The sequence below is a fragment of the Orcinus orca genome, chromosome 16 (assembly GCF_937001465.1).
Source record: "Orcinus orca chromosome 16, mOrcOrc1.1, whole genome shotgun sequence".
Classification (NCBI taxonomy): Eukaryota; Metazoa; Chordata; class Mammalia; order Artiodactyla; family Delphinidae; genus Orcinus; species Orcinus orca.
This window is the reverse complement of record NC_064574.1, coordinates 47238128-47259285: the sequence shown is the minus strand read 5'-3', so window position 1 is coordinate 47259285 and position 21158 is coordinate 47238128. Positions and strand designations below refer to the sequence as shown.

Below are 21158 nucleotides of genomic sequence, written 5' to 3'. Positions count from 1 at the left end.
TCTATAAACAGTTCATGAGCCCCAGGGCAACCAAAGGAGATTTCATTTTGCATATGGTGTGAGGTAGGGATCTGACTTCACTCTTTTGCATGTGGCTATATAGTGGTTTCAGCATCATTTGTGGAAAAGGAGATTACATTTTGAACTTTTAAAATTCTCTGGGGAAAAAAACCTAGTTAATTTATTTTTCAGTACTATTCAAAACTTAGTAACTGTCAGGAAGCCCATGATTATATTGCAGTTAAAGCATTGTATTCTAGAATCCATGTTTAATAAATAGTGATAATCTTCACTATCAGGAAAAGTTTTCTTCCTGAAGCAGAGCTAAAATGTAAATGGGCAAGAGGCAGGTAGAGGCAGCCAGGTGAGCTGAATCAGGGGAGGGGCAGAGTAATCAAACCACCCTCAGATCCAAGTGGCATTCTTTAAAATGCTACTTTTTACTTATTTTTCTGAGATAGTTTCATCTCTTTGATTGAGAGGGCATTCAGAGAGGGAGGAAATCTCTATGAGCAGACCCCCCGAGTCCTGCCCACACGCCTGACTCCTCTCATCCCTCCAGGCACTGCCCCCAAATACAGCCCATGCTGAGCATCACATAAGCTCTTCCCCGCGTCCCTGTTGGCCCCCTCTCTTCCCTATTTTGTCTGACAGTTATTTACCCGGATCGGTTCCCTGTGGCTGGAGCCTGAGTGTAAAACCTTGTCCACTTCGCGTTTGCCATCCACACGGCAGGACATTTTACTTGTTTAAATAGAGAATACATTTTACTTCCTCAATTGCAGAGGCGAGCAATCCTCGTACATCAGTAGCTCCTGAGAGTGTTGCCGTATTTCAGTCCAGTTAAATAATATATATTCATGGTGGTCATTCGCAGTCATCCAGACAAAATTAAGAGTGAAATAATTTCATCAGAAGCAGTCAAGGTGCTGGCATGTAGGTAGACTTTAATTTTCTGGGAAACTTTACTTGTGCAGGCTACCTCTTTGTCTAGTAATGGTAGACCAAAACAGTGGCCCAATTTGGCCCAACCAAGCTATGTCTTTTGGTCTTCCTGTAAGTTAGGGATCAAAGAAAATTGTCCCCTGGAACCAGACCACCTCACAGAGCAGGGGAAGGGCCGCCAGCAAGGACTCCCCTTGTCTCTCTCTCCAGTTCATCCTTCGGGTACCAGCTTGGATGTCCACTGTGACCTCCCATACCTGAGTCAGATGTCGCTGCTGTGTTTTTCACCGGCAGGTACCATCAAGGCTGACTTTGCCCCTTTGTCTGAGCCTCCCGCAGAGGAGTGATCTCCCCGAGGGCAGGAACTGTGCCTGGCTTACTCATTTATTGTTTCCTCTCTGCCTGGCACAATGCCTGGTACTTAGAATGTGCTCAGGAAATAGTTGTTGGATGGATGGGTGGATGGATCCTGACTTTCCCATCAGCACCTCCTCACTTGGGGAGGAAGACACATGAGCAGAGCAGAAGGGAGGAACAGGCTGACCTGAGAAAAGTGCAGGGGACAAACAGAGCAGCAATGAGAATAGCTTAACATCCATCGAGTCCCTACTATGCACCAGCAACTCCAGGGAGGCCATGCACACATGGGCTCGTCTAATTCTGACAACAGCTAAGTAAGACAGGCATCAGTGCGTATCGTGCATGTACTGTGTGCTGGGAACTTGGTGAGGAACTGGGAATACAGAGTGAACAAGGCAGGCCAGCCCCTCCCCCTTAGACCGTGTGTCGAGTCGAGGGAGACAGACTCCATGAGGGACAAACACGGGGGTACTGACTTCAGAGGAGAAGCCCGTGGAGATAGTGAGGTGGGCGTGTGACAGTGAGGGGCGCCCGTCACTCTGGACCCGCTGCCCAGGGCGGTGGGCTCTGTGCTGAGCCGTGAGTGGCCAAAAAGAGTGGGGGATTTGAGGGGCAGGGGGCGCCTTGTAACAAGAGGGTACCCCGGGCAGCTGTGTCTGAAAACAGAAGGAAGGCCAGGGTGCGGGGCGAGGCGGGCCAGGGTCAGGGATTCACTGTAAGCGCAGTGCTGTGCTAGGCCTGCTTCTGCAGGTCAGGCACCCAGGGCCTCAGAGCTTAAATCCCACAGCCAGAAAGAGGCAGAGAGAGGACAGTGAGGTTTCTTCTCTTCACACTGGGCCAGGGAGAACCGTGGCCAAAGCAAACCGTGGCACAGAGGCCGCCGTTCCCGGCTGGCGCCCAGGAGCGTGAGGGTCGTCGCTGGGGCCCCTGAGTTTGAGTCTTTGCTGGGAGAGAGGACAGGGTCTGCTTATTAAGGCTTCGGTGAGCACTTCAACTTCATGTAAAGGGAGAAGGAGCCGGGAGGGAAGAGGACTCCTGACGCCCAGATTTCACAGGCGTTGGTGCAGCTCAAATCGCCACTGCCTGAGGCTGCAGTAAGTCTACAGCGGTTTCCATCTGAGGAACTGCTCTGGATCCTTCCATGAAGGATGATCCATTTGTCCAGGCCCTGGGTCCCTCCGCTGCTTGCATCAGGCCCTTGGGGGCCAGCCCCCGTGCCCAGGCACGCTGTAGGGTCACCAATGTGTAACTTCATGCCGAGATGCAGGAGTTGCTTGGAAAGATAGCTCCAGGTTCATGGAAAAGCACGTTTAGAGGCTTACTGGCCATGAGCAATTTGGTCTTCCCTCAGGTCCGCCTCCAGCTTTTCCCGGGAGAGGGTGTCATTTCCGAAAGGACACTCAGGGGCCTCCATCTATTAGCAGTTCAGTAACCACGTGGCATCTTTCTGTAGCTCTGACATCGGCACCCAGCAGCCTGTGTGGGTTTAACGGCCTCCTCACCCTAGCAGGTAACCTGCTACAATTCTGAAGCAATTTTCCCATCTTGCCTAGATGGATTTCCAGGTCATAATTTTTGGATAATTACCACTGAGACAGCTGTTTTGTGCGAGGATGAGGTTCAGGCATCTGACAGCAAGGAACCAAGGCAGTTTTATAGATCTGGGGCATTTCTTAGTACTTGTGTATTGCTCAGAAGACAGCTAGCTACCTAAGTGCCCCCAATAAAAACTATTTCTAAAAGTCAGTTTGGAAAATGAGTACTTCTTGTCCCATTTTGGTGACAAAGGTCTGTTCCGCCTGCTCCAACCGCACGAAGAAAGTCACCAGGCAGGCTCTGGGGCAGCCAGGGCAAATCGGATTTCTGAGCTGGGGCTTAGAAATGTAAAATAAATCTAGGAAGCAATAAACGGAGGCAGCAGAGGGTGTCTGTCTTTTTCTGTTTCCAAGCAAGAGCCCCCCTGATTCCAGAATCCACAGAGGTAAAAAGAAGTGATCAGAAATGTTCTCATCCTTCTTCTGGTCAGACATGAATTGACTGCTTTCTGTGTGCCAAGCTGGTCGCCATCGCTGGGGACACCTCAGTGAGCTGGACAGACACCGTCCTGTGCTCCTGGAGCCCCGGCCTCTGGGAGGAGATGACCACACAGGCAATTCCGAACCCAAGTGTGACGCATGCTCTCCTGAGAGCTGGTCACGCGGGAGTCATGGCAGCATGTGGCTGTGTGTGGCAGGGATCAGGGCACCTGGAATGCATGTGAGGAAGTGACACTTATTCTGAGAATCTGAGATTATCAGAAACCAAGGAGATAAAAGTGAGAGGCTTTTTCTAAACAGAAGGAACAGCTAGTAAAAGACCAAGATACTAGAAGGTTCTGTGCACAGAAGGACCCGAGGACAACTCTGCCTGGGGGCAGAGGGTGGGGGTGGGAGGCGGGGAGGCAGAGGGATGAGTGGCAGGAAGCAACTAGAGCCCAGAGAGGCCACGTGGGCAAGGACGCTGAGAGCCGTGGCCATGGAGACAAGGAAGGGGGTGGTGTGATTGTCCTATTAGGAAGAAGATTCCAGCTACTGCGTGGGGAAAGGGTTGGAGCCACACAAGACAGAGGCCCAAGACCAGTTATGAAGCATTTGTAGGAAAGAGAAAATATGTGACCTGGGGAAGACAAGCCTGGGTAGGGGTGGAGGGGAGCATATCTAAGAGGCAGTGCCCAGGGTTCCATTTAGGACAGATTAGGTTTCATGTGTCTGAGGGTCGTCCTGGTGGAGATGTCAGGTAGGCAGTGGGATAAAGGCGTCTGAAGTTCAGAGGCAAGGTCTCCGTTTGGCAGGCGACAGCATTATTGTGGGTCTTCAAGCATAAAGCTCTTACAAGAAATAAGTGTAAATAGAGAAGAGAGCCCGGAGCCATATCCTGATGTCCGGCAGGAAAAAACCATCCAGTGAAGGAGGCTGAGGAGTGGTCAGCCAGAAAGTGGGAGAACCGGGAGGAAGTGGGGCCCGAGAATGTTTCCAGAAGGAGGGCGTGGCCACGTGGAGGAAGGCTTTTCCCAAGGTCCTTCTTCCAAGGCCGGCTGTCTGCCAGCCATCACCTCCTCCGGGAAGCTGCCTCTGCAGTCACGTGGGCGGTCACCTCCCCTCCGCCTCTGAGAGCAGCACCGTGTCCGACTCAGCCGGCGCGCCCACAACCCGCCAGTCGGTACTCGATGCTTCTGCATCTTCCTTCTCGCCTTTTTAGCGAGCATCCCTGAATCGGGCTCCCGGTACCTGCATGCTGCTCCAGTTGCCGGACCAGTGTTTCCTTTTACTGAAAACGCTGCCCCAACCCCCAGGGGAAGAAGAGACTTACAGAGGTCTTCCCCACCCCACCCTTGGTTGGCACCTTGCACTTGACCTTGGCAGGAGTGTTGACACCATGGACACCAGCAAACTCCAGAAAGCGCTGCCAGGGCCCGTCTAAACACAAGCTGTTCCCACAGGCCTGGAGGGGTAACTGGGGGAGCGCTGGGCGACGTGGCAATGAATGGTGCTTCTTGAGGCTGTTCTAACAAGACCCTGGGGGCTACCATGACACCGCCCAATCCCCTGAAGGTGAACCTTGCCCTTTAGATTTCAGGTGCTGGTTCAGGAAAATGAGATGATACCTGGGGGAAGACAGGGTCTTGACCGGCCCCCCAGGAAAGGGCTGACCTGGGTCACCAAGGCCTGAAGCAGATTCAGTCCCACCGTCTATCAAAGTTCAGATCCCCCAGAGACCACTGCATCCTGAGACAAGGATGGGGTGAGGCATTTATTCGGGGGGGGGGGGGCGAGGAGGAAAGCCCAGAAGGGAGCGGGGAGGTGTGACGGGAAGGCAGGCGGCAGCAGCTGACTGACGGTGGGTGGCGCTTCCGCAGTTCTGGGAGGAGCCCTCAGGCACAGACGCCAGTACCGGCCTCCACCAAAGTGGCAAGAGGATAGGGGCAGCACGGGACCTGGATGGGGCGGCCCCAGGCCTCTGCTGCACGGGCATCTGTGGTTCTTGCTGTGTATTCAGGACTCTTCCAGAAAGGATGGGCGCCAAAGGCCCAGATGCCACCTTGGAGAGTTCTTAGCAGGTGAAGAGAACTCTGGCTTTTCCCCTGTGCCCTGCAAGGTGCAGGGAAGAGTCTGGAATTTACAGGCTGAAGGCCGACTCTGAGCGCAGGCTTGACCCCTTTCCAGCTTCGTGGCCGTGTGTGATACTGGGATTTATGATAAGAAACATACAGTTACTCTTCGTTTCTAGCACGGGGCTCCTAAAACCCTCAGAATTTCCTGAGGAGAGCTACAAAGGTATCTTTTTTTCTGTTAATGAGGTGACTTTAGGTCAGCACCTAAGGATGAGGACTGCTTGGCAGGAGAACCAACCCTGTGATTTGAGGGTTGGAACTTTTAGTCGCAACCCCCTGAAGTCTGGGGCAAAGAGAGGGGCTGGAGGTTCAATCAGTCACCAGTGGCCGTTGATTTAATCAGTTGTGCCTCTATAATGAGGCCTCCGTAAATGCCCAAAAAGGACAGGGTTCAGAGAGCTTCTGTGTTGGTGAACGCATGGAGATTCAGGGAGAGTGCCCCCCACCCCGAGAGGACCTGGAAGCCCCCAGCCCTTTCCCCACACCTTGCCCTGTGCCTCTCTTCCATCTGAGTTATATCCTTTTATAATAAACCGGTGATCTAGTAAGGTAAATGTTTTCTCCAAGTTCTGTGAGCCCTCTAGCAAACTAGTAGAACCCAAGAAGAAGGTTCCTTCTTGGAACCCCCATGGGGACCTCTAATCTGTAACCCAGTCGTCAAAAACACAGGTGACAACCTGGACTTACAGCTGGCATCTCAAGTGGGGGGAGGCGGGTACAGCCTTGCAGAGCTGAGGCCTAACCTGTGGGAGCTGCTGCGGCTTCCAGGTAGGTAGTGGCAGGTTAAAGTGCAGGACACTCAGCTGGTGTCGCAGAATTGCTTGGATGTGTCGGGGAAACCCACACCCGTGCGCTGGTGAGCAGAGTCTTACCTTGGTTAAGAGCGTCACTGCCCTGAGCCTCAGCTGTCTCACCTTTACAGGGAGAACAAGCCACCTCAAGGAGTAGCTACTAGAATTCAGTGCAATCCTGTGTTTGTGTGTGTGCTCTGGAACGGAAGGGACTTGGGCACCAGCTGCCTTTAATGTGCTGCTTTTCTGTCGGCTTGTTCACTTTCTGACGTCATTTAATTGTTCAAGGAGAGAGGTCCCCACCCTGTGATGTTATACAACATAAAGTCACGGCTGGACACATCCATTTGGAACCAAAGCCCAAGCAAGTGTTCAAACTACCCAAGTCAGAAAATGCAAAGGACACACCACACGTGTTCCAAGTTATAAACCAAATTAGAGAAAATCCAGGGGCTTCTTGTTTTTCTGAAAAGAATTTGCTGGTTGGGTGGAGCTGACCTCAAAACATACAGAGATTTTAAACTGTAATGTGGGGAGAGTCGGAGTCTTTGAGGCTGGGGGTTTTTTAGGTCCTCAAACAAACGGTGTAGGATTCAGGGAGCTGTTTTATGAGCCACGTGCACATGGGAAACTAGGGGTGTCATGGTCTCTGTGTGCGTCCCTACTAAAAACCACACATCCACGGAGCCTAAATTCCTGTTGACTTGGGAACAAGCCAGCCTCCTGTTTCCTCTCCAACAACTGCCAAGAGGGAATTGGGGAATGAAAATTCGTAGTTTTGAAGGCAAGAAATAAAAACAACGTTAAATGTCAGAGCTGAGCAATCCGAGTGTGTTGCCTGCTCTCAGAAGGGCATTGCCATGGGGACTCCCTGCCTTTGCACTTCCTGGGCTTCGCATCTCTGAGGCAGGAGCAGGGAGATGCCAGTTTAGGTCCACACTGTGAAGCTGGAGCTCCAAGTCTTTTCCAGAGGTTAGCATCTTGGTTAATCCTAAGATTGTCTGGCTTAGCAAGCCCCCAAGAAACTAGTTGTTCGGGAGGGTTAAGATTTGCTGCCCTCAGGGAAGCTTACTGGGGTAACGAAAATGTTTTATATTCTCGTTGGGGTGTGGGTTACCTGGGTACACGCATTTGTCAAAACTCATCCAACAGTCCACTTGAGATCTCTGCATTTTACCATATGCAAGTTTGCCTCCACTGGGGGGGAAAAGGTAATTTTGGTGCCCTCTGACTTTCTTGCTTAAAAAGATCAGGCTTAAAGCCAACCTTCACCGTGGTCAGTTTCCCCACCCAGCTCTCCAGTCGTGCCCCTTGCCATCCAGCCTCACTGCCTTACATATAACACACACACACACACACACACACACACACACACACACACACACTCTCTCTCTCTCTCTCTCTCTCTCTCTCTCTCTCTCTCTCTCTGTCTCTCTCTCGCAGCATCACCAGCAGATGCTCACTTAAACATACGGTGTGTGGAGTTAGGGGGGCAGTTAGGTGCTGTGTGGAATGACAGAAAACTCAAGACCGAGGCATCTGCCCTTAGAGCACTGGGACTGGCTGGGGAGGTAAGAAGCCACCCCCCCCGGGGAAAGTTAGGAGGAGATCAGCATCAGCTGGGGGATAAAGCCAGCAGGGGCCCAGTGAACTTGGAAGAGGCAAAGGACCTAGGGAGGGATGGGCAGAGAAGAAATGGGAAGGAGGTGAGGGCCCCATCTGACTCAACTGCATGTTCCCAAAGAGGATGGACGTGGGGGGAGGCGGTGAATTGCTCCAGTTGGGTAAGGGCTACCAGGGCTGCCAGCATGTGAGCTGGTGCCTTTGAGGTCCCGGAGGAGTCCCGAGCTGTCATCATTCTCTTCATTTTCTTGTCTCCACTGTCGGCCTCTTTTCATTTTGCTTGTGTTATAAAATCAGTACACACCAATAGCCCCAAACTAGAAGCAGCCCACCAAGAGGAGAATAATTAAACAATCCATCATATACGTACGCTGTTAAAAAAGAGCTGAGCATATTTGAAAGTTGCTGAGAGAGTAGATCTTAAAAGTCCTCATCACAGGAAAGAAAAATGTTTGTAATTATGTATGGGGACTGATTGTGGGGACCATTTCCCAGTATATACAAATATCAAGTCATGACCTTGTACACCTGAAACTAATATAATGTTAGATGTCCATGATACCTCAATAAAAAAATGAAGTGAGCTATCGATGCAATGAAAAACATGAAGGGATACATTAAAAAATCGTATGCTGAGTAAAAGGATCCTGGCAGAAAAGAGTGCACACTGTGAGATGCCATTTATACGACAGGCTAAACCAACGTATGATGGAGAAGCTTAGAGCAGTGACTACCCCTGGGTGAGACTGGCTGGGAGGGCAAAGGAGAGCTTTCTGGGGTGATGGAAGTGCTCTACGTCACGGCTGGACTTTGGGGGACATGGGTGTATGCATTTCTCAAAACACATTGAATGGTGCAATTATGATTTGTGAATTTCACCATCTGGAAACAGCACCTAAAAGTAAGAGCTGTGAACTACTAGTGAACCCTGTGTAGTGAGATGCAGGCTGAAGTGATGGGGGTGACATGTCCTAGGTTACTTTGAAGTTCATTAAAAAAATAAGATGCTCTGATTCTTTCAACTTTTCTGAATGCTTAAAAGCATTCATAATAAAGTGTTGGGTGAAAAAAAATAGCTATACACACATAAAAAAAGTGGGGAAGGGAGACAGAATTGGGGGCAGGGATTGCGTTGCTTCTGGAACATTATCCAGTGTCTCTCTGGCCAGTCCACCCTGCCCCACAGAAGCACTGGCCTTTTTGTAAACCACACGCAAAACGCCACTTCAAGGGCATTCCTGATCGTTCACCGATTATGTATCAAGCACGTGGTCTGTGCCCAGCCCCGTGCCAGGCGGAGGAGGAAATGCCGTGGTCCCTGCTCTCATGGGGTTTGTCACCTACTGAGGCATTGACCAGGGAGCTGCCAGGTGACGACCGTATCAAAGTAGCATCTGGGGGGCCAGGGAAGTGGGCCCAGGCAGATCACGAGTGGATGGAGAATAATGGCCCAGATTTATTGAGGACTTTATACACCGGCTCCTGTTCAAGCTGAACATGGATTAATTCAGTTAGTCCTCATAACCACTCCCTAAGGTGGGAACTGTAGCGTCCCCATTTTACACATCAGAAACCTGAGGTCTGGGGAAGTTAAGTCACTTGTCCATGATTATATAGCGAGTGGGTGACTGAGCAGGAAGCTGGGTCTGGAGCCCATGCCCTAAACCAGGGGTCGGCACACTTTTTCCAGAAAGGGCCAGAGAGGAAATACATTAAGTGCTGTGGGCCATACCGTCTCTGTCAGAACTACTCGGCTCTGCCGTTGTAGCATGAAAGCAGCCACAGACTATGTGTCAATGAATAAGCTGAGTTATAATAAAGTTTTATTTATAAATGCAGGCGATGGGCCACAACTGGCGCATCGCCTGCATTTGCCAACCCCTGACTCCAACCACCGATAGCCTCCAGTGGCTGGAGGTGTTCATGCTGGCGCAGAGGCAAGTGAAGGAACCCTAATTCCTGACTGTCACGTCCATGGGGAAGGGGGTTCAGTAAGGTAGCAAGGAACCGATGCAGGCGTCGAGAGCCCAGGTCTCTAATTAACAATGAAAAAACAAAAATACACCCCTGGGTGCGTGTGGCAGTCCATTAGCCAAGAAAGCTGCAGAGAAAAAGGTGAAAAAGTGAAAAATACTCAGAAACCCCACAAAAGTTGGTTGTCTTTAGTCTTTAGAGACGACTTACAATTTCAGCAGCACTGTCCTTTGAGACTTTATGTGAATGCAGACAGGGTGAAGTTCCAAAGCTTTGGTTGAACCTGATTCCTTTTGAAAAGCCTTGGCCAAAGAGAACTGTCCTGCTTTGCCTTTTGCTCTCACTGGCTCTTGGTTTCTTAAGGGCAGGAAATCACTTTACTCCATCCTCGTTGCTGACAAGGATTGGAGCCTGGGGCCCATAGGGCAAGCTGGGCTGGGAATGCAATGGCCCCCTTCTTGGAAGAATCCACACAGTGTTGAGAATTAAGAGCTCAGAAGAGACTCTCTTTCAGTACAAGTCATTTGTGATGTACGCCTGGGTGCTGGCCTCTCTATACTAACACAGCTGATGAGAGGGGAAACTCTATCCACAGCCTGGCTGAGGGTCTGCAGGAAGTTACGCCACCAGCTGGACTGAGACGGGGCTGATCTCCCATTTGTCTGCGGTGGATTCACCGGGTCAACCCATTGCTTTAGTGGCACGGAGATATGACTGTGTCCATTAGTCTTTGGGAGGCATATGGTATGGGAATAATTTCCCAGCTGGGGTTCAGCAGATGGTTGGCTCACAGGGACTGTGTGGGCAGGGGAGAGTCCTGCCCATTCCCTCCGACAGAACATTGCTTAGTGAGATGTGTGAGGCTTCTGGGTCCCCACAGAAAGGGTTGGCTATTTAGGGCATGCAGTGTCCTGTCACCAAAAGATGAACTAACACACCCATCTACAGAGACACCCACAGGTTACCATACCCACACCTGGGGGTGAACTGGGGCAAGGGTGGCAAGAGGCACCTTGAACCTTGTCCAAACCACTCCTACTAATAATCACCACTTAGTTCTGTAATGAAATCAATCAACCTGCCTCATTTTCCTTTCTGTGAGCACAGGTGAGCATTTGACTCCCAGCAGGACAGTGTACATTGCTGGGGGTCGGGAGTAGTCCCCCAACCTGGCTGCACATAAGAGTTTCCAAGAGAACCGGGGAAAAATGAATGTCAAAGTCCCATCCTCAGGATGCTTGGAGGTCAGAAGTGGACTGACCCTTAGGACTTTCTCTTAAACTTTCTCGTGCGTCCGAACTGTCTGGAGCGTCTATTAAAATACAGGTTGATGAGCCCTGTCCCCAGAGTTTGCTGATTTGGGAGGTCTGGGTGGGGCCTGAGATTCTGCATTTCTCACAAGCCTCCTCCCCCTGCTGCTTCTGGTCAGGGGGGCGCCCTGTGAGCATGGCTGCCCCGAGGCACCCCTCCTATTTCCAGGCAGCCGGCCTCAGGACCCAGGACAAAGCAGAAGGGGCATCTTCTCGACACCATGGAAGAAACTTTACCATCTTTGTCGGCCTGGTTGGCCCCTTAATACTCTCTATCTGCTCTGTCCAGTACTGCAGCCACTACTCATATGTGGTTCTTCTAATGTAAATTTGAATTAATTAAAGGTAAGATTAAAATTTTTGTTCCTCTATTGTTCGAGCCACCTTTCACGTGCTCAAGAACTCCATGTCCCTAACGGTTACCATACTGGACAGCACAGATGTAGGACATTTCCATCATTGCGGGAAGTTGTACTGGACAACGCTGTTCCCTAAGAATTCCAGAAATTGGTTTTTTTCTTCAAAGTTTGCCAGTTAACCCCACTGTATTACTGTGGAAAACAAACAAAACAAAGTATCAGAAATGGAATGTTAACTCTTTCCTCTTCTTTGCTTGGTCAAGATAGCAGCCCTCACTCACCACTTCTCATCAAGTTTGGGTGAAGGTCACAGACATTGAATGCAACAGAGATAAAAAGTTTAGTAGTATTTTTCAAAATGTTGCTCCCGTGACCCATGTTATTAAATTTACCCTAAAAGTTGTGTGTCGAGCAAGCTGGAGGTCAGGTCCCCAGGAAATAAGAATTAGGCCACACAGGATGGAGAATTCAAGTGGCCGAGGGGCAGTCAGTGGACACCTGCTGGAGGCCGAGAGGGATCAGGCTGAGGATGGACCAGATAAGGGTGCACCTTGGATGTCCAGGAAATCGTCCGTCTCTACTGCGGAGCTGCCGTTTGCTCTCCATCCCTGGACTCACTGGTACTCACTGCCCCGCACTCCGCAGACATGCTTTCAGGAGCCTGACTCCATGTCATCCTTTCTTACAGATTCGGCTAAACAGCAGGGGACTGATCTACTCCGTGGGCTTGCTCCTGGCCTCCGTCTTTGTCACGGTGGGTCTGCAGCTCTCTCCACTCTCCAGTTCCCATGTTCCCCCCCACCGCCACCCCCGTGGGTTCTGTGGCTACAGTTTGTTTGGACACCAGATGGATGTGGCCTTCTGGTAGATGGAGACAGTCAGCCACCAGATGCCCCATCTTATGGCTGTTTCTTCCAGAAGTGGATCCTGGCAACCCATGAGAAAGCCTTCTCCCTCTCTGAAAGGAGCCAGCCTCCTCTCAGAAGCTGGGTCCATCTCATGTCAAACACAAATTTTGATCAAAAGCCAAAGGGAGATCCCACTTTTTCTGCAAGATTAGTCGACGGAAGGTTATATCCCAATTAACTGACTATTCCAGGTTACTAAACATCTTCATAAATCCATGGATTTGACCAGTACTCAAAGACCGAGAACGGACTTGATTGACAGTGCACTTTTATGCCACTGCACTACCTTGGCCATCACATCCATTTGTACGATTTAATATTCCAACTCAACTGACACGTTTGGTGGGAACAAGTTCACACCACCACACGGACTGATCCACTTGAAGTGCCTGCTAACATACACACGTTACTGAATTTCCACAATAAGAGACGCAGTGTGTTTTCTCCTGAATTTTTCAAGGAAGTACTCATTGAATCACACCTGGTATGTGAACATACATATACTAGAGAACGGGAATTCAGAAGGGCAGGAGAAGTAATTCACAGCATCAGGATGCAAGTCCAATGTCAAGGTTTTACCAAAGTAAATACTGCCTTACACAAAAGTGAAAACCCATATAAATCCATTCTTTCGCCGTTTAGGATTTTCTTCAGGTGGGTATGACTTAGGGTTATACTTGTAATGGCCACACACTGTGCTTAACGCACATGTTCTCCCATCTGGAGCTCACCAACCCCCCACCCCACCCCGTGAGGTAGTCACTGATATCAGCCCCATTACCCAGGCCTGTAGGGAAGTTGTGTGTGACGTCGGAGTGCTCGCTCCTAGCTTCGGGGCATCTCTGTGCTTCGCTGAAGCCCTACAGTGCTGGGAGACGGGGTTCACCACTGACCAGCTGTCCAAGCTGGGCTGTTGAAGGGTTGAGAAGTAGGTTTGGGGAGGAAGAGTTCAGACATCTTAAGTCTGCAGCGCCTATCTGACATCCAAGGGGCCAGGTCTGGACGGCCGTTGGAAAGGCGAGTCCCAGTTCAGGAGCAATCTGGCGTGTGTTCTGGACACGCCAGAACATTGGAGGGGTTTAGAGCCGAGGAGTTGGAGGAGACCCGCAACGGAGTGAGTGTAGACAGGAAAGTGAGGCCTAGGTGTGAGTCCCGGCGCCCTCGGACAGTGAGAGGTCAGGATGAGGGGACAGGGTCGCAAAAGGAACAAAGAGGGAGCCACTGGGGAGGCAGGAGGGAAACCTGGCGCGCGGCTTCAGGGAGCAGGGGACGGGGGGGAGGGGGCGGGGGGGCGGAGTCCAGGGAGAAGGACTGGGCGGGCCCCGCCCCGCGCCCTCTGACCCCGCTCTGTGCCTTGCAGGTGTTTGGCGTCCACCTGAACAAGTGGCAGCTGGACAGGAAGCTCGGGTGCGGGTGCCTTTTCCTATACGGCGTGTTCCTGTGCTTCTCCATCATGACTGAGTTCAACGTGTTCACCTTCGTGAACCTGCCCATGTGCGGGGACCACTGACCCGCGGCCGCCGCCAGCCGCGGCCCCTCCTTCTGTGCAATACGAGCCCGGCGCCCGAGTCTGGCCCCGCGGCGTGGTCTCTGCGCTGCCCACCGGCCTCCGCTCCCGCCCTCGGGTCCCCCTGCCCCGCCCCCGGCCCCCTCCCCGCCCCCCCACCCCGGCTCCGCCTTCCCGCCTCCTCCGCGTGAAGACTTCGACACCCGCGTGAATTTTCAAGCTCAATTTTTGAACAGTGACTGAGATTCTAGAAAAACTGGCTGCTAACTGGCCCAAGCCAGGCAAAACTTAGTACATCCCTCGTCCTTTTTTAAGTTATTGGATGGAAGACTAGCCTAATTTATGACCCTAGACTGTGGAAGGAGAGAGAGGAGAGGGTCCATTGATGGTAGGGAGTGTTTGGGATTTCCTTATATTTGGCGCTGATTCCTAGGTTACTGTGTCTGGGGGGCTGTTTGGCTTTGGGGGATCCCCCTTTTTCTTCCTTTGCTTCCAGAGATTGAGAGTTTTTCTTGCGTCTTCTTTCACTGGGGTCTGGGTCCGTCGATGACCCACGGGTGTCCCAGCTGCGGCCTCTGGGGTCGAGTCCCAGGCGCTTTGGAGCTTGTATGGATTTAGTGCTGATCTGAGGAGTGGCTGGCGAGGCCCTGGGACAAAGGCGTGACACGTCACACCCGGGGGTCTCCGCCAAGCCCTGCAGGCCTTCCCTGGGGCGCAGGGTTTTACGGGAAGGAGATAGCTGCCCACCTGTCCATTTTGACCATCACTCTCTCCCCAGGTTCCTTCTAGCCTCTCAAGCAATAGTTGTTGCCTGCCTGCCAGAGGCCTTTGACTCGGGGCCCCGGTTAACCTCTCCATCCGAGAGCGCTAGGCAGCCAACGGCAGGAGCTTCCCCGCCTGTGAGTCCCTGAGATGTGTTCTCTTTGCTTGGTGTTTGGGGTGACAGGGAGTGACCCAGAGGCCAACACCGCTTTACGCGCAGGAGGTACAGACACTGGTTTCTTGGGAAATGGAGAGACGCGCACTTTGCACAGACGTGGCCCCTCGGTACTGAGTACACTGGACCCTGACCGTTGGCTCTAGGGCCAGCGTTCTAACTTCGGGACGCCGCCGCCCAGCAGTCCCAGCTCCACCGCTCCCTTCCGGGAGGGGCGGCGGGGGTGGGGCGGGCGGGAGGCGCAGGAAGGAGAAAAGAGAACGGACACCTTGGAAACCGCAGAATGTGTTCAGTGCAGACTCGCTCAAGGGCATAAGTTATTGTGGACGTTGTTGCCAATCACTGCTCAGCAGCCCTGCTAGGTTTTGTCTGATGCTGGATTATTACGCAGATAATTCCACCGAGTTGAGACCCACCCATGCTTGTTATACTTGTATTTATTGAAACTGTGGATTCTTGCCCGTGCCGCCCCATGTATTTACTTTAAGCACTGATCACTTATTCATTCGGTATGGTTTTCCCCGTCCCTTGTACACATTCTGGTATGAATTGTAAAAATAACCTGCTACAGATGGGTTGAATATTTGCTGATGGTGCAGACTGAGGCCGGCGTTCGCCGAGGGGCACCTGCCGGCCGGAGGAGCGGGAGAGGAAATCACCACTTCGGGCTCTCAGAGCCAAGACACACATGGATTCTGTTACACATTTTGCACTGGTTTACGGCGATTGTTTTCTTGGACGGATAGTGTAAAATAAACTTCTCTGTTCTGTATCTTTCCTTGAGCTGTGCCCTTTGCTTTCTCCCCTGGAGTGAGGAGGATGCAGGGAAGGTAAAAAGATGGTGTCAGCACGTGTTTACTGTTTCTGGGTTGACGCTCATGGAAAGCTGGTCCGTGTCTGGCAGATTGCAGGTACGAGGTGACAAATCATGGGTCCCCTCTGAATCTTGAAGGGACTCTGGGCCTGTTGACCTGTAGAATACATGCGATGTTATGTTAGGAATTCTTTCAACTGGAGGAAGAGCGTTCCAGAGCTGACAGTGATGTCCAGCAGGGCTCAAGTCACCATCCTGTCTGATTTTACTAGTTTTCAACTGTGAAAGTTAAGACTTCCCCAAAGTGGATACCTTAAGAAAGACAGTAACACATAATCGTAATAAGCCATATTCTAGATGACTCCCAAGAAATCATTATGGGGGACTTCCCTGGTGGTCCAGTGGTTAGGACTCCATGCTTCTACTGCAGGGGGCACGTGTTCAATCCCTGGTCGGGGAACTAAGATCCCGCATGCTGTGAGGTGCGGCCAAAAACCAAACCAACAAACAAATCTTTACCGGGATCTAAAAGTAGACCAAGATTAGTAAACAAGCCAAGTTTCCACCTGAAACTCAATTTAACTGATTTATAGGAATCAGAAGAAACATAGCTGGTAATTCACAGCACCACCTTTTATTTAATTATTTTAAAAAATCTCTTCCCAGGTGGTGGAAAAATACTAGAAACTTAGCTTTGTTTTGAGTGTTTACATCTAAAGATGTTTTACTCCCATATTTGTGCTTTTTATAAATACACTCTAGACGTGGAGCGGGTATTATCATTATGCAGATTGGTGCTTACAAAGCATAAGATGCTTTTACGTTAAATATTCTGTCATACTGGTCTTAATTAGTTTTAGTCAGTCTTTAGCAAAGACATTTGATCCAAAGCCTGAGGGTTTTTTTGTATTTTTTTTTTAACTCATTTGCTGTGAAATCTTGAGAAACCATAGTTCCACGCTAAGTTTCTCAGAGAGGAAATTCTGGGGCGAGTTTGTTTCCATGTTTCATGCATCACGATTGCTGATGTAGGAACTGGGGAGGTTTCCTTTCTGAAACGAGCCTCGAGCCTCGGGCGTCTTTCTGCCCACATCTCAGCCATGCACTTTGGGTCTCGACCTGTCGATGGAGAGCGTGCTTCTAACTGGGCCGGCTGTCCGGCAATGCAGAACTGCTGATGTTGCTATTTTCACTGTGCTGGGATTTACTGGGGAGAGGATGGGATGGATTTGAGGGAGGAACATTTTTTCAGTGTCTCAAACCTGATGGTATCACCAGAGGAACCCTTTCAGCCGTTTTCTGGGATTTGCTCGTTTTGGTAAACTCCCAGGCTGTGATCTCATGCACGAGGGGACATCTCTGTGGCCCTGAATGGGGGGGGGGCGTGCACCCCGAAGCTTGCACTTCCTCCTAAATAGCTTAGTTGACCGCACAGGGAGTACTGCCAGAATGTCCTCTTTCTGGAAAGTGTGTTCCCAACGTGGCCCGGGCCTGCCAAAGGTCACTGTCCCCACACATGCCCTTAGGTGGCCTGGGATACACTGAGAGGCCATGATGGGGGAAGTTTCCAGATGGCTTTGCCCCTTCCCAAAGGAAAGTTGTGGCCCCATCTTTCTAGAGAGAGTGCACTTTTATACATACATGGTTTGTACAATATTTACCTCCAAAACGACCTGGAGGGCTGCTTATTATGTTTTCCTAAATCTGTTGCCTCTGACCTTTGCAGTTTAGTCCTAAATTTACAAGCTATGGTTTGAGACTCTATATAGCTCAAACGGCAAGTCTGAACTCATTTTAAGCACCCAGGCTTCAAAGAAAAGCCTAAATATTTTTTTAAAAAGGGAGGTTAAGTGTGATGATATGCAAAGTCCAGACAGTTTTCAGTTGTGGTATATAAAATAAGAATAACAGTCAACCTGCAATAAATATAATTAAGGGTAGCCTTAGAACTTTACCTAATTGTTCATGAAGATAGTCAGATTTGAGGGAAAAATAGAAGGAAATTAGAGATGGTGGGTTGCTCTTTCCGAGATTTAATCTTTTCAAAATAGGATGATTAGCCCATTAATAGATAATTGTCCAATTATTCTGACCCATCTTGATCAACTATTTTGAAGTACTTAGATGGGACATCTCCATGTTGGATTTTGTGTAATCTCGTACTAATTAATGTCTCATTTATTTTGATATTTTCTGCAGTGGCTGCTCAATACACACACACACACACACACACACACACACACACACACACACACACACACACACACACACACACACACACACACACACACACACACACCATCTCTCTGACACCAAAACTTTGTATGAAAACAATTCAGTGACTCTTTGAAAGTTTTCCAGTTATCCAGCTGTCTATTGCAATCCAGCTGCAGGAATGGGGTGGATTCAGCCAACTTTCCTCTGATAAATAAAAAGCCATGTGTCCATTGCCTCATCATCTAGAGATTCAGGGCACTCCAGAGATGCTGGAAAAGTCAGGGACTGAGGCCATGGACGAGCAGAGAAATAGCAAAAATGCACACAAGATAAATTATGCCTCAGGATTGATTTCACATTGAATTTTGTGGTTCATTTCAAAACACAGGGCAGGGTAATAAAACTCCACCAAATCTTTCAGATGGCTTACTGCTGCACTCAGGACATTTATTTCCCTAATAAAATATACCCAGGAGTCCCATTAACTTTTTTACTGAACCTCAGTTTAGCAAACACTCTTGCCAAGTTGTAGAGTTTTTAAATATGGTGAATAATCATAGTTAATACTCATTCTGGTTTTGGTCTTTCTTTTCGCAACAGGTGGGAGGAGAGGGAAGATGTAAGATGACAGTTTCAGCACATATGCTATTCAACGCATAAACTGAAGTCATTTCATAAGCAAACGAAAATATATATGAATCGCATTTCCTCTTTACATAACGTCCATCTTATCCTGTTTATCAAAAGCTGAATTTGGCGATATATCTTCCCATTTGCTGGGACAATTAATCCAGTAGCTGATTCCAGAGAACTGCATACAAAACTGGCAGTGAAATTTGACAAGGAATTTCCGGATGCCTACAGTTGTTTTCTGGATACTTCTGAGCCACGCCTACAGGTTATTGCTAAAAAGAGATGCACATATGTGCAACATGCTTTCAGAATAAAACTAATCTTTTAAAATTTTTTCAGGAAAAAAAAAATGTACCCACTCAGTTTCATATCTTTCTTTCTCATACATAAGTCAGACATTTCCCCCCTGTCCCATGACTGGTGAAGATGATTCATTCTTCAAATGCTACATACAGTACTAAGCCTATGCTCTGGTCAGACACTTTTACCCTAACCACCAACGGGTTTGAACCCAGATGCCTGCTGCTTTATCGTTAGGAGAATTTATTTTGTCCACTGGTTACAGGTTTGTGAAATACTAGTTCTATAATATCTAAAAATTCATTGTCAATCAGGTTGAATTGTTCCCTCCAGTTACTTAAAAGTTAAATATTATTCAACTTCATATATGGAAAAATGCATTTACCCGCATTTACTCACCTTATTGTCTAAATCAGTGTTTCCCAAATTCAAGCATGCATCCGAATTACCTGGAGACATATTAAAATACAGATGTGGGGGCCCCGCCCCTGATTTTTTGGTTCAGTAGGTCTAAGGACAGGCCCAAGAATGTGCATTTCTCACCAACTCCCAGATGCTGGCACTGCTGGGTCTCAGTCCCACTTTCAGAACCACTGGTGTAAATAATGTCTTTTGCCCATTAAGCTACATTTTTCCTACACCAGCGTCTACCAGTATCATTGATTTACAGCTTATGGAAAACACACACATACAGACGTGTACTATTTCTTTCTTTCAAAATTCTTTTTTCTTTCTACTTCCACGAAGATTTATGAATGGCTGAAGGTAGGAGTAGAAATATGATCAGTTCTTCAAAACCCACATTCTCTATCATCTGGCAGGGTGCATCTGCTCCCAGCCAAAGACAACCTTTAAATTAAAACTAAAGCAGATCAAAGCAAATGGTTTAAGATGAAGATGCAGGAGAGCCAAGATTCTGGGGAAAATGTACCCACCATGTGTATTAGATTGAGAGAGATGTGAGCAGGCAACCACCAATTTCATTCCAGGTGAAAAAGATTTTGTTCTAAACTCCAACAAAGTATTGGTGAATAGAGGAGAAATTTTCTACACAAAAACTTCTGCTTGCACATTACAACCATGTCTAAATAAGTTCCTAATCTAAAAATGTTGTTGTGATGCAAATCCGCCCAACAAAGATGTCATGACTCAAAAAAGAAATAAGAGGCTTGCACCAGCGTCGGCCATCATGGCCCAAGTGCTTCAGACTGTCGCACGTGTCTGCATCGTGGTCTTGCCTATAAAACAGGAGCGGAACACCCCCAGCTCGAGATCCTGCCTGGGGCTCAGAAACCTGCATCCACAGTCGGCCTGGATCAGCTCCCACCCGGAAATGATTGCCTTTCCGAGGTGAGACTGTCACGGGCATGGCTGTGCCTGCGGCCAGACCTTAACCTGGACTTCCTGACTGATCCACGGGACCCTCAGTGGACACCCTGGGCTCTGGAATGACATGGTAAAAGCCAGATTTTTTATATCCACTAAAAGCTTTGCTCAGAGGCAGGAAGTGGGTTTAGATATTGCTGTGTCCAACCGGGGACGGGTAGGACAAGGAGGAAAGGCAAAGCCTTCCCTTCCAGAAATAAAACATTTTATACTCAGCTCTGCCGGAACAGGGGTGGTCCCTGGAAGGCAAGGAAATCTCTCCCTGCGCTAAGAAGTGGTAGCATCACCCATCAAGTAAACTGCTAGCTCCCCAGGCAGCTTTGCTACTGGAAGGCTCACGTGTGTCACGTTACAGTTAATTGAACGTGAGGCACTTCTTTTTCCAAGCCCCCTTGGTAATGGACGCAGCTCTTTACGCTTGGAGGCAGACTTTAACCTTCCGACTGGATGTTAACCGAGCACACTCCTTAGGAGGAAGAACAAGAAGTTTGAAGATATAAAAGAGATCTTCACGTGCCTTGGATGACCAGGTAACAGCGTTGTTCGTATGACTCTCAAAAGGAATCTAATCCAATTCCAAATTGTAAATGCCATTTTGGTATCTGTTTCAGGCAGGAATTGTGGCCCGGTGGTATTTTACCCTGGGTGGGCTGGCTACGCAGAAAGTTTCACAGTTTCTACGTGTGAATTCTGGGACGAGACAGCCTTTCGGGGTGAGTGGTAAGTTTCCCTGCACACCCTGCAGGGAGGTGACGTCATGTGTCACTGTTTCTTCTGAGAGTTCCTGGTTGTGAGTCAGTGGTCTGGAAAGCAGACCGGGTCCCTCTGTTTCCTCCCCCCGCTTGTCATCCGTCACTGGTCCTGATCATTCTCACTTGGCACTTTGTCACGTGTCACAGCCTGACCTGACTTCTCCCTTCCGCTTGCCTGGAGGTGGGCAGAGC

The 21158-nt window shown here is 49.4% G+C and overlaps 1 protein-coding gene across 4 annotated transcripts in view; it reads left to right on the top strand.

Annotated features, from left to right (window-relative positions):
- Positions 1 to 15636, top strand: part of SLC24A3 (solute carrier family 24 member 3) — a 461722-nt gene extending 446086 nt beyond the window's left edge. For 3 of the 4 annotated variants that reach the window (XM_049699116.1, XM_004270413.4, XM_049699113.1), the window contains 2 exons: positions 12201 to 12266; positions 13781 to 15636. In XM_049699116.1, the coding sequence (XP_049555073.1) occupies positions 12201 to 12266; positions 13781 to 13930 (216 nt within the window). In that variant the 3' untranslated portion in view covers positions 13931 to 15636. The remainder of the gene's footprint in view (positions 1 to 12200; positions 12267 to 13780) is intronic. The other variant, XM_033429397.2, reaches the window with a different exon arrangement.
- Positions 15637 to 21158: the final 5522 nt, after the last annotated feature.